Genomic DNA, 15,000 nt, shown 5'->3' on the forward strand with positions numbered 1-15,000 from the left:
TCCTCACCCACCAGAACATCCACAGACACTCCCCCCGGGACCTGAAGGACCTCCTCACCCACCAGAACATCCACAGACACTCCCCCCGGGACCTGAAGGACCTCCTCACTCACCAGAACATCCACAGACGGGGTGAGCAACCAAGATGGCGGCAGCTTAACCTCGTGGCGCTCCTGATAATGTGGTTATTTTATCCTCCCTCGTTAAATTGAGTTTTTCTTTCCTATATCTTCTGCTCAAGAATGAAAGATAAAGTCAGAAACAAGCTTAAAACTAAACCACGGAACACTTTACCAAGTCAAGACATGATTCATTGAATGAAGAGGACAAGAGCAGAGATGCTATGCTAGCTTCTCAGAGACAGAGGCGCTCCACATGGAGCCGCTGGAAGCAGACGAAGAAACAGTAAATCTCCAAACTATCCTCCGTGAGCTCAGACACTCACGTCGTGAAAATGACCAAAACTTCCGCGAACTGAAAGAGAGAGTTGATAAGAGACTTGATGATGCAGAAAAGCGCATTGCGGAGGTGGAAGACAGAACACAACACATCGAGGAAGCAACACTTGAGCTTGTTAAGGTGCAAGAGGAACTTCAAGCAAAAATCATAGACTTGGAATCAAGATCCAGACGTGAAAATGTTCGCTTTCATTTCATTCCGGAGGGGGCGGAGGATGGCTCTCCATCAGTCTAGGACTTTGTCACGACTTTGCTCAGAGAGAATTTAACCCTCCCGCCGACGCTGGACTTGACCATAGAGCGAGGACACCGCTGTCCCGGGCCGAAGCCGCCACCGAAGCAACACCGCGGTCAATAGTGGTTAAATTCGCCTCATACAAAACAAAAGAGGAAGTTTTCAAACAAGTGTGGCAAAGAAGAGGACTAACGCTGGGGGGAAAAAAGGTGATGGTGGACCACGACTACGCCCCGGATATACTGAAAAAACGCCGTGAATACACAGAAGCGAAAAGAGTTTTGAGAGAAAACAAGATAAGGTTCCAAACACCGTACCCGGCAAAACTGAAAGTTTTCTATGAGGGCGACACGAGGATCTACGCATCTGCAGCGGACGCGACAAAAGACATGGCCAGACGGGGTTTACCTGTAACAGTTCTGAAGCCCGACGCATCCTGGGCCGACAAGATCAGAGACACGATGTGGCAGAGAGCGGGACGAGCGGAAGACGAGAGGAGCGGCGAGGGACCCAAGGCTGGATACAAGAAAAACTAGAGGCTTTCCGGAGGGAATAAGAAAAACTGTGTCCACATCGACGCGACAAATTTCTCACATTAAGAGGGAGGAGTGAGAGGAATATTCTTTTGTTTTTAAGAGGAAATATCGGGGACTACGGGATAACAGTGCGATGCACTGCACCAAACAGGTACCGCCACCAGAGGGCCCCTCGCGACCTCCAGGTTGTGAGGGCTTTCCCTCTAATTTGCTCATGACTCATCTCAACACCAACCGTGTGGTCTTCACAGAGACCACCGAGAAGGAAGTCACTTCAAGGTGGACACATGTTAATGTGATGAAAAAAGTTCAATTGTTCAAACTGTTCATTGTTTTCTTATGTTCGAGTAGCACAGGGAATCACTTATTAAGAGATGTTAGTTAAAATATATGCAAAAATGGCTTCTCCAGCTCTTTTACGTATTTGTACATATAATATAAAGGGAGTGTTGAATCCAATCAAAAGAACCAAGATACTGGGGAAAATGAAAACAGAAAATGTAGATGTGGTATTCTTACAAGAGACCCATTTATCAGATAAAGAACACGAGAAATTGAGGCGATATATCGAAGATAATGATAAGGACATGTTTCTCCAGAAATATTGTGGGATGCGTGTAAAGCGGTTCTGAGGGGTAAATTGATTGCAAAAGCCACATTACTGAAAAGAAAACGCCAAGAAAAAATTAGAAATTTGGAACTACAACTACGTGTATTGGAAGACCAACATAAATTAAAACAAAACTATTATGAAGCAGGAAGTAAATCAGCCAAAACTCTAGCATATAGATTGAAAAAACAGCAAGCTGAAAGAGCCATATATAAAATAAGAAAACCATCAACGAAGGAAGTAATCTACGAACAGAAAGAAATTGGAGAGTGTTTTGCAAGGTATTATCAAAAGCTCTATTCCTTAAAACAACGGGATGAAAAAGATTTGACTAAAACATTGTTAGACAAACTAAAACTACCAATAATCTCAGAAGAACAAAATAGAACTTTAACAAATACAATTACCGCTCAAGAATTAACAAAAGCGATAAAAAGACTAAAACTACACAAGTCCCCAGGCGCAGATGGATATAATGCGGATTGGTACAAAATTTACATAGAAGAACTCACACCTCTTCTTTTGAAAACATTCAATTGGGTTTTAAATGGAGGTCAGATCCCCCCAACATGGAGAGAGACAATAATTACAGTTATCCTGAAAGAGGGAAAAGACAAATTGGATTGTTCCAATTTCAGACCAATCAGCCTTTTGAACCAAGATTATAAAATCTTTACCTCAATAATGGCAAGAAGATTAGAGCATATCATACCTGATATAATAAACCTGAACCAGACAGGATTTATCAAGGAAAGAAAGACAAGAGATAACATCAGACAGACGTTCCATGTGATTCACCAGATAAAAAAAAAAATGCCCAAGCAGTAATTATGGGCCTAGACGCCCAGAAAGTATTTGACACCGTAGATTGGACATTTCTGTATCGGGTACTTTCTCGCTTTAATTTTTCCGAAAAATGTATAAAAATAATTCAAGGTCTATACAACAAACCCACTGGGAAAATCAGAATAAATGGTGGCCTAACAGACTCCTTAAAACTCGAACAAGGCTGTAGACAGAGCTGCCATTTGTCACCAATTCTGTTTGCAATATTCATTGAGCCTTTAGCGCAGTGGATAAGGCAAAATATAAAAATAAAAGGCATCACGGTGAATGGCATGGAACAAAAGATTGCACTATTTGCAGATGACATTCTAATTTACTTGACAAAACCAGCAGAATCAATTCCAGAGCTATATAAAACTCTAATGGACTATGGGAAAGCATCTGGTTACAGATTAAACCCTCATAAAACTCAGGTGCTGACATTCAATTATAAACCAGAATACGATATCAAGAAATTATTTAAAATTAATTGGGATATGGAATCAATGACATATTTGGGAATAAATATTCCCCAGAAAATAGAGAAAATAAATGCCACAAATTATGATCCATTAATAGCTAATGTAAAGAAAGATTTGGACAGGTGGAGTTTGATACCTTTTTTAGGAATTCTACAAAGAGTAGAATCAATTAAAATGATCATACTGCCCAAACTGTTACACCTGTTCCAAACTATACCTACTGCTCCAACAAATTCTATGTTTTTAGAACTGGACAGGTTGTTTTCAAGATATATCTGGGAGGGGAAAAAACCTCGAATTAGGTATAAGACTCTGCAACTAAACAAAAATGAAGGAGGCTTGTCTCTCCCAAATATGAGAAACTACTTTAAAGCAGCTCAGCTAAACCCACTAGTAAACATGTGCAACCCATCTTATACAGCTAACTGGAAAGAAATAGAATGTACAACAGAAAGTAAACCACTACAAGCGGCTATAGGAAATATAACCTATTGAACAAATTAACTGATGTCAACCCTTGGTCGAAAACTGCAATTAATATTTGGTCAAAATTAGTCAAAGATTACAAAGAAACTTGTTTGATGATTAGATGGATTGCATATGACGAAGACTTTACTCCCAACTTAGAGGACAAGACTTTTAAAACGTGGTCTGACAAGGGATTAAAGATATTTAATCGTCTATATTTCAAAGATTCCATGAGAAGTTTTCAAGACTTGAAACAAATTTACAATCTTGAAAACAAAGATTTTTACAGGTATCTTCAAACTCGCCATTATTTGGATAAAAAGAATAAAGAACACAGAGAAACCCCATTATCAGGCATAACTAAAATATTCTTACAATCATATCAATCAGGTCCAAACAATAAATTGATCTCTAAACTATATAATGAATTACAAAATGCAGAGGGCGATAACTCATTGTATATAAAAGAAAAATGGGAAAAGGAAAGTGAATGCAATATACAAGAGGAAGATTGGAATAAAATTCAGAAGAACATATGGAGGACCACGTCCTCTCCTTACTGGCGAGAACACGTGTGGAAATGCATGGTACGATTCTTTAAAACACCGGCACAAAGAGGTTCAAAGGCGGATACATCGTGTTGGAGATTATGTGGGAATAAAAAGGCATTACCATGTTTTTTGGAGTTGCCCCAAATTGAATCAATATTGGGAGATAATTAAACAAAACATTGATGAAACATTTAAAGTAAAGATCCCTTTGAATTTCGAAACTATGTTTTTGGGCAAATGGTCAAATGACATCAAAGGAATAAAAAAATATATGTGGAACATTCTGCTGGTTGCAAGTAAAAAAGTAATAACCAAAAAATGGATGAGTGACAAACTACCGAACTTGGAGGACTGGATTAACATTGTCGAAGACATTTCGCAAATGGAAAGATTGACACTCACACAAAGATTGGAATACGACAGGTATGAGGAAGGCTGGAAACCATGGAAAGATTTTATTAAAACCCGAACATGATATTTAAAAAAAAAAAAAAAAAGTGACAATCCCTGTGCACTGTGTTCAGATGTTCTTTTTTTTCCCCCTTGTTTTTTATTTCTTTATTTTATTTAAATTTCTTTGTATCCCTAATGGAATAAGGGAAGGAGGAAAAAAAAAAAAAAAAAATCAATACTATCAGAAAGAGATATGAGAAGTGAAAAAGAAAGCAAATTGTTGTACTGTTTGTTGTATTCTCTCTATTTAATTGTCAATAAAAAAAAAAAATTTGAACTTAGAACATCCACAGACACTCCCCCCGGGACCTGAAGGACCTCCTCACCCACCAGAACATCCACAGACACTCCCCCCGGGACCTGAGTGACCTCCTCACCCACCAGAACATCCACAGACACTCCCCCCGGGACCTGAAGGACCTCCTCACTCACCAGAACATCCACAGACACTCCCCCCGGGACCTGAAGGACCTCCTCACCCACCAGAACATCCACAGACACTCCCCCCGGGACCTGAAGGACCTCCTCACCCACCAGAACATCCACAGACACTCCCCCCGGGACCTGAAGGACCTCCTCACCCACCAGAACCAGAACATCCACAGACACTCCCCCGGGACCTGAAGGACCTCCTCACCCACCAGAACATCCACAGACACTCCCCCCGGGACCTGAAGGACCTCCTCACTCACCAGAACATCCACAGACACTCCCCCAGGACCTGAAGGACCTCCTCACCCACCAGAACATCCACAGACACTCCCCCCGGGACCTGAAGGACCTCCTCACCCACCAGAACATCCACAGACACTCCCCCCGGACCTGAGTGACCTCCTCACCCACCAGAACATCCACAGACACTCCCCCCGGGACCTGAAGGACCTCCTCACCCACCAGAACATCCACAGACACTCCCCCACAGACACTCCCCCGGGACCTGAAGGACCTCCTCACCCACCAGAACATCCACAGACACTCCCCCCGGGACCTGAGTGACCTCCTCACCCACCAGAACATCCACAGACACTCCCCCCGGGACCTGAAGGACCTCCTCACCCACCAGAACATCCACAGACACTCCCCCCGGGACCTGAAGGACCTCCTCACTCCCCAGACCCCCTCACCCTCCCTCCACTCTGCAGCCACTCACACTCTCCAAACCCCAGAACCAAACTCTGCCCCAGGGCTGATGCGGCCTTTTCCTCTGCAGCTCCAAGGCTCTGGATGCTCTCCCCGACCACCTGAGAGCCCCACAGTCTATGTCTGTTTTTATACAAAATCTTAAACTGTGTCTTTTTACTACAGCCTTTTCTTAATTGTATTTTATTTTTGTTTTATCTTATTGGTTCCTGTAATAGTTTGAGCTTGATGCATTTTTACTCACTGTTTTTACCTGTTGCACATTGAGATTATTTTATGTAAAGTGCAATATAAATAAAATGTATTATTATTATTAGTACTTGTAGTAGCAATACTTGTAGTATTCGTAGTACTCACGGAGGAGGAGGAGCTGTGCAGTTTAGGCGAGCGATTGATGATTCCGGCGAGAGAATATCTGAGCGTGTCGAAGCGAGAACTCTTGTCCTTCCTCTCCTGAAACACACAGATCCTTTAAACACGCTTTAAACACACTTTAAACACACTTTAAAGGGATAGTTCAGGATTTTTGACATAAATCTGTGTGTCATCTTCGTGAGCAGTGTCACATCCACACTGACTTTACCCCCGACAGCGTCCGCTGAGCCGAGATACTGGCCGCGCAGTGACACGTACCGAAAGAAAATAGTGTCAAGTGATAATGAGGTCTGACTTTTTAGGCGACGATGGTTTTGTGATGCAAATGTATCACTCTTTTGAACACAGATTGTTTTGAGAAGAAAAACACTTTATTTTAACGTCCCCAGCACAACTTGTCAGATGACTTTCATCAGCACCGAAAACGGCCAGTATCTCGACTCAGCGGACGCTGTCGGGGGTAAAGTCAGTGTTGATGTGACACTGCTCATGGGGACGACACACAGATACATGTCAAAAATCCTGAACTATCCCTTTAAACACACTTTAAACACTTTTTAAACATGATATAAACATACATGTTTATAAACATGTTATAAACATTATAACATGATTAGAAAACACTTAGAACGTGCTTTAAACACACACTTTAAACACACTTTAAACACACTTTAAACCAGATGCCCTGTAAACTCACGGCGGAGCTGACTGAGCGCGTGTCGTCTTCATAGGGCGGGGCCAGTGGAGGAGGGGGCGGGGCTTGGGATGCTCCGGTGGCCATCTTGGCGTCCAGCAAAGCCTTCTGGGATATGAGGCGGGCCTCGGAGCTGCGCAGTGATTGGACGGTCTGTCGCAGCTCCAAGAGAGACAACTTCTGATTCAGGAGCTGCACACAGCTGGACACACGGGAGTAAATACAAATATATAAACAGAAATGTAAACGTAAATATAAACAGAAATGTAAACGTAAATATAAACAGAAATGTGTACGTGAGCGTGCGTGTGTGAGCGTGCGTGTGTGCGCGCGCGCGTGTGTGCGTGTGTGTGCGTATGTGCGTATGTGTGTGTGTGTGTGCGTGCGCATGTGTGCGTGCGCGTGTGTGTGCGTGCGCACGTGCGTGTGTGTGCGTGAGCGTGCGTGTGTGCGTGCGCGTGTGTGTGCATGCGCACGTGCGTGTGTGTGGGTGTGTGTGTGTGAGCGTGTGTGTGCGTGAGCGTGCGTGTGTGTGCGTGTGCGTGTGTGTGTGCGCGCGCGCGTGTGTGCGCGTGTGTGTGTGTGTGTGCGTGTGTGTGCGCGCGCGTGTGTGTGTGTGTGCGTGTGAGCGTGTGTGTGTGCGTGTGTGTCCGCGTGTGTGTGTGCGTGAGCGCGTGTGTGTGTGCGTGTGTGTCCGCGTGTGTGTGTGCGTGAGCGCGTGTGTGCGTGTGTTTGTGCACGTGTGTGCGCGTGTGTTTGCGCACGTGTGTGTGTGTGTGTGTCGTAGGGAGTCGTGTCGTAGGGAGTCGTGTCGTAGGGAGTCGTGTCGGTGACTCACTCGCTCGGTCTGAGCGCGCTCACTTCACTCGTCTGGATCTTTGAGTCCAGGTCCTGAACCAGAGACTCTTTGGTTCGAAGGTTCTGCTGCGTCACAGTCAACTCCTCCAGAGTGGACGCCAACCTGCAGGGGGCGCAAGAACACACTGTAACACACTATAACAACACAATAACACAATAACACAACAACACACCAACACAACACGGAGATGTGGGGACGACGGAGACGACAAACATTAAAGGGGCGATGTTATGAACTTTGTCATGTTGCACTAAATCATCTACAATAATTTAAAGTCAAAGCCTTTGTTTTGTTTTAAGTGGATTAGTCTCCGTTCAGTCTGCAGGTTTAACGCTCAATTCAGATTTTTTGTGTGAAATCTGATGTTTTTTCGAGGTCGTTCACATTTCCAGTTAAATGTGTCTTGTATGTGACTCCAGTGTGAACATTAAACGGTCCAAAAGTGTCCCACATGTGACACTGGAGACACAACGACGTCAACCGCAGCGAGCGTCTCTGTGTTTACACAAGTTGAACAAACATGGACGCAGCATCGAGCACCTGGAGATTTTAAAGTTCCTCTCGTACCGGAGCCACAACATGAACAACTGACTTGTTTTAAGGAGGAGATTGAGAAGGAGAAGGAGCAGGTTTTTGGTGGTGGTGTTTTGTGGTGAGTGGAGATGTGCTTCACTTCAGTCACATGGATCATGAACAGTTTTCTCTACTTCAGTGCAGAATAGTGACGTTTGTGTCTTGTTGATGACGTGTAGGTGGATGAATGTGACCTGACTGTTCACACTCAAGTCACATGTTAAAGATCAGATATGGATCAGTTTCAGGAGCACAGATCCAAGTGTCCTGGTCACATGTGAAAACATCACATCTGTGTGGTTCAGACGTCATTAAAAGATCAGATACAGAAACATAGAGACAAAACATCAGATTTGGGAAATTTCAGGTGCAGTGTGAACAGAGACTAAGTTACACTTTGACAGACAATACTTCATTTGGACTAGTAATCTGCACTCTGTGGGAGTGTTACCCTTGTAGTATTTGTAGTATTTGTAGTATTTGTAGTACTCACAGAGCCTGCAGACTGTCGGCTGTAGTAGTATTTGTAGTATTTGTAGTACTCACAGAGCCTGCAGACTGTCGGCTGTAGTAGTATTTGTAGTATTTGTAGTACTCACAGAGCCTGCAGACTGTCGGCTGTAGTAGTATTTGTAGTATTTGTAGTACTCACAGAGCCTGCAGACTGTCGGCTGTAGTAGTATTTGTAGTATTTGTAGTACTCACAGAGCCTGCAGACTGTCGGCGGTCAGGGTGTTCCACTGAATCTCGTTGGCCTGGAGGTTTTCAGTTTCCTCCAAAAGCGACGAATCAAACTCCACCGTGGGCTCAGGCTCTGCCTCCGACCTGCAGCGCAGTACAAACGTGTACAAGTACTGCATGTACAAGTACTGCCATTGTCACTCTGAACTGTCCTGCAGAGGGAGACACTTCCTCCACTCAAAACTGCACAAGGCACAAGGCTCTAACCCCACACTGTTCACCACCTTCTGACGATCATAAACCCAAACCCTAACTGTGGACTCTGGACTAAATCAAAGTGTTTAAAATGAAAAGACTCTGTGTGCAGCACTAGTAGTACTAGTACCAGCACCCGTAGTACTAGTAATAGTATCTGTAGTACCTGTAGCACTTGTAGTATTTGTAGTACCTGAGGTATTTGTAGTACCTGTAGTACCTGAGGTATCTGTAGTATTTGTAGGACCTATAGTATTTGTAGTACCTGTAGTACTTGTAGTATTTGTAGTACCTGTATTTGAGGATAAACGGCTCGTATTCGGTCTCTGGGTCGATCTGATTGACGGCATCACAGATTTCCTGATGAACTTTGGAAATGTCGTCCGTGACGAGGCTGCTGATGTCACAGTACTCCTGCAGGATGCACTTCCTGTCCACAGGTAACCAAGGAAACACACAGGTAACCAAGGAAACGCACAAACACACAAGCATAACAAATCCAATGAGACGTATGAGAGGTGTACAGTGAAAGTGAAAGTGAAAGTAAAGCGTCGTACAGCGCCAGCGTCATGTCCTCCTGCAGCTTCTGGAGGGCATCCAGGAGCGAGGGGGCGGAGCTGTTGTGATGCACTTCCTGTTGAGTCCTGGCCCCGCCCACCGCCAGCACGTACTGGTTATGAACGTTATGAAGCTTCGCCAACGCTTTGTCGTAACGATCCCTCGCCTTCTCCGCCTCGCGCCCTGAGCAGACCAGAACCAGGATCAGAACCAGAACCAGGACCAGACCAGGGTCAAGACCAGACCAGGGTCAGGACCAGACCAGGGTCAGGACCAGACCAGGACCAGACCAGGATCAGAACCACACCAGGGTCAGGACCAGACCAGGATCAGACCAGGATCAGAACCAGACCAGGATCAGGATCAGGATCAGAAAGATCATAACCGGTCTGGGGGGGTCTAGAGCAGGATCATAACCGGTCTGGGGGTCTAGAGCAGGATCATAACCGGTCTTGGAGGGTCTAGAGCAGGATCATAACCGGTCTTGGAGGGTCTAGAGCAGGATCATAACCGGTCTTGGAGGGTCTAGAGCAGGATCATAACAGGTCTTGGGAGGTACCTTTGCTCAGGGCGTCTCTGTACTTGTCGCGGGCGGCGTTGGCGTCTCGGCTCAGTTGACGATACGTCGTTTTCAACTTCTCCAGGTCGCTCCTGGTCACCTGCCACGACAGAACCACGACAGGTGAGTCTGGACCAGGAACACGACAGGTGAGGTTCTGGTGGAGGTTCTGGTGTGTGTGTGGTGGAGGTTCTGGTGTGTGTGTGGTGGAGGTTCTGGTGTGTGTGTGGTGGAGGTTCTGGTGTGTGTGTGATGGAGGTTCTGGTGGAGGTACTGGTGGAGGTTCTGGTGGGTGTGTGGTGGAGGTTCTGGTGGAGGTTCTGGTGGGTGTGTGGTGGAGGTTCTGGTGTGTGTGTGGTGGAGGTTCTGGTGTGTGTGTGGTGGAGGTTCTGGTGGAGGTTCTGGTGGAGGTTCTGGTGGAGGTTCTGGTGGGTGTGTGGTGGAGGTTCTGGTGGAGGTTCTGGTGGGTGTGTGGTGGAGGTTCTGGTGGGTGTGTGGTGGAGGTTCTGGTGGAGGTTCTGGTGGGTGTGTGTTGGAGGTTCTGGTGGGTGTGTGTTGGAGGTTCTGGTGGGTGTGTGGTGGAGGTTCTGGTGTGTGTGTGTTGGAGGTTCTGGTGGAGGTTCTGGTGGGTGTGTGTTGGAGGTTCTGGTGGGTGGTGTGTGTGGTGGAGGTTCTGGTGGGTGGTGGAGGTTCTGGTGGGTGTGTGGTGGAGGTTCTGGTGTGTGTGTGTTGGAGGTTCTGGTGGAGGTTCTGGTGGGTGTGTGTGTTGGAGGTTCTGGTGGGTGTGTGGTGTGGAGGTGTGTGGTGTGGAAGGTTCTGGTGTGTGGTGTGAGGTTCTGGTGGGTGTGTGGTGGGTGGTGTGGTGGAGGTTCTGGTGGGTGTGTGGTGGAGGTTCTGGTGGGTGTGTGGTGGGTGTGTGGTGGAGTTACCTTCAGGTGTTGGCTCTCCAGGTTCTGGTGGAGGTTCTGGTAGGTCTTCTTGACTTGCTGCTTGTCTCGGATCAGAGTGGTGAGTTTGTGCAGAGGTCCAGAGTTCAGCTCGTCTGCGTGAGTCTTCATGATCCTGCCCAGAGCTTCAGTGTGCTGCACCACCTGAGACCACGACTGAAACACACACACACACACGACTGAAACACACACACACGACTGAAACACACACACACTGAAACGCACACACACACACGACTGAAACACACACACACGACTGAAACACACACACACACGACTGAAACACACACACACACACGACTGAAACGCACACACACACGACTGAAACACACACACACACTGAAACGACACACAAACATGAAACACACACACGACTGAAACACACACACACACACGACTGAAACACACACACACACGACTGAAACACACACACACACTGACTGAAACACACACACACACGACTGAAACACACACACACACACGACTGAACGACTGAAACACACACACACCGACTGAAACACACACACACACACGACTGAAACACACACACACACACGACTGAAACACACACACGACTGAAACACACACACACACACAAGACGACTGAAACACACACACACTGAAACACACACACACGACTGAAACAACACACACACAAACACACACACAAGACTGAAACACACACACACACACGACACTGAAACACACACACACACTGAAACACACCACACACACACGACTGAAACACACACACACACGACTGAAACACACACACACACACGACTGAAACACACACACACACACGACTGAACACACACACACACACGACTGAAACCACACACACACACACTGAAACACACACACACACGACTGAAACGCACACACACACACACGACTGAAACACACACACGACCGACTGAAACACACACACACACACACGACTGAAACACACACACACGACTGAAACCACACACACACACGACACACACACACACACACGACTGAAACACACACACACGACTGAAACACACACACACACGACTGAAACACACACACACACGACTGAAACACACACACACACACACGACTGAAACACACACACACACGACTGAAACACACACACACACACACGACAACACACACACACTGAAACACACAACACACACGACTGAAACGCACACACACACACGACTGAAACACACACCACACTGACACACACACACACGACTGAAACACACACACACACACACTGAAACACACACACACACACTGAAACACACACACACGACTGAAACACACACACACGACTGAAACACACACACACGACTGAAACACACACACACACACGACTGAAACACACACACACACACGACTGAAACACACACACACGACTGAAACACACACACACACACGACTGAAACACACACACACACACGACTGAAACACACACACACACACACACACACACGACTGAAACACACACACACACACGACTGACACACACACACACACACACACACACACAGACTGAACACACACACACACACACACGACTGAACACACACACACACACGACTGAACACACACACACACACGACTGAAAACACACACACACACACGACTGAAACACACACACACACACACTGAAACACACACACACGACAAACACACACACACGACTGAAACACACACACACACACACACACACACGACTGAAACACACACACACACACGACTGAAACACACACACACACACACACACACACGACTGAAACACACACACACACACGACTGAAACACACACACAAGAACTGAAACACACACACACACACACACTGAAACACACACACACACACGACTGAAACACACACACACACACACACACACACACACGACTGAAACACACACACACGACTGAAACACACACACACACACACACACGACTGAAACACACACACACACACACGACTGAAACACACACACACACGACTGAAACACACACACACACACGACTGAAACACACACACACACACACACACGACTGAAACACACACACACACACGACTGAAACACACACACACACACACGACTGAAAACACACACACACACACACACACAAACTGAAACACACACACACACACAAGAACTGAAACACACACACACACGACTGAAACACACACACACACACGACTGAAACACACACACACACACACACACACAAGAACTGAAACACACACACACACACACACACGACTGAAACACACACACACACACACGACTGAAACACACACACACACGACTGAAACACACACACACACACACACGACTGAAACACACACACACACGACTGAACACACACACACACACGACTGAAACACACACACACACGACTGAAACACACACACACACGACTGAAACACACACACACACACGACTGAAACACACACACACACACGACTGAAACACACACACACGACTGAAACACACACACACGACTGAAACACACACACACACACGACTGAAACACACACACACACACACACACACTGAAAACACACACACGACTGAACACACACACACACACACACACACGACTGAAACACACACACACACACACGACTGAAACACACACACACACACACACACACGACTGAAACACACACACACACACGACTGAACACACACACACACACACACGACTGAACACACACAACACACACACACGACACTGAAACACACACACACACACACGACTGAAACACACACACACACACACACACACTGAAACACACACACACACGACTGAAACACACACACACGACTGAAACACACACACACACACACACACACGACTGAAACACACACACACACGACTGAAACACACACACACGACTGAAACACACACACACACACACCGACTGAAACACACACACACACACGACTGAAACACACACACACACACACGACTGAACACACACACACGACTGAAACACACACACACACACACTGAAACACACACACACACACGACTGAAACACACACACACACACGACTGAAACACACACACACACACTGACACACAGACTGAAACACACACACACACTGAAACACACACACACACGACTGAAACACACACACACACGACTGAAAACACACACACACACACACACACACAACGACTGAAACACACACACACGACTGAAACACACACACACACGACTGAAACACACACACACACACGACTGAAACACACACACACACACGACTGAAACACACACACACACACACACGACTGAAACACACACACACACACGACTGAAACACACACACACACACGACTGAAACACACACACACACGACTGAAACACACACACACACACGACTGAAACACACACACACACACACACACACACACTGAAACACACACACACACACGCGACTGAAACACACACACACACACGCGACTGAAACACACACACACACGACTGAACACACACACACACACGACTGAAACACACACACACACACGACTGAAACACACACACACACGACTGAAACACACACACGCGCGACTGAAACACACACAAGACTGAAACACACACACAAGGACTGAAACACACACACAAGACTGAAAACACACACACAAGACTGAAACACACACACACACGACTGAAACACACACACGACTGAAACACATACGACTGAAACACACGCGACTGAAACACACACACACGACTGAAA

General features: G+C 46.3%; 1 protein-coding gene across 3 annotated transcripts in view; it reads right to left on the reverse strand.

The window, feature by feature from the left end:
• fer (fer (fps/fes related) tyrosine kinase) overlaps positions 1–15,000 on the reverse strand; it is a 25,355-nt gene that overhangs the window by 8,512 nt on the left and 1,843 nt on the right. For all 3 annotated transcript variants that reach the window (XR_008633055.1, XM_055159968.1, XM_055159967.1), the window contains exons 3-10: positions 11,242–11,415; positions 10,313–10,412; positions 9,753–9,936; positions 9,488–9,625; positions 8,965–9,084; positions 7,666–7,788; positions 6,831–7,029; positions 6,116–6,211 (exon numbers count right to left, since the gene is read on the reverse strand). Coding sequence is in view for 2 of the 3 variants with exons in the window: in XM_055159968.1 (XP_055015943.1) it covers positions 6,116–6,211; positions 6,831–7,029; positions 7,666–7,788; positions 8,965–9,084; positions 9,488–9,625; positions 9,753–9,936; positions 10,313–10,412; positions 11,242–11,415 (1,134 nt within the window). In the remaining variant the exon portion in view is untranslated. The remainder of the gene's footprint in view (positions 1–6,115; positions 6,212–6,830; positions 7,030–7,665; positions 7,789–8,964; positions 9,085–9,487; positions 9,626–9,752; positions 9,937–10,312; positions 10,413–11,241; positions 11,416–15,000) is intronic.

The sequence above is a fragment of the Boleophthalmus pectinirostris genome, unplaced genomic scaffold (assembly GCF_026225935.1).
Source record: "Boleophthalmus pectinirostris isolate CB_2022bp ecotype Guang Dong unplaced genomic scaffold, ASM2622593v1 HiC_scaffold_2825, whole genome shotgun sequence".
Lineage (NCBI taxonomy): Eukaryota > Metazoa > Chordata > Actinopteri > Gobiiformes > Gobiidae > Boleophthalmus > Boleophthalmus pectinirostris.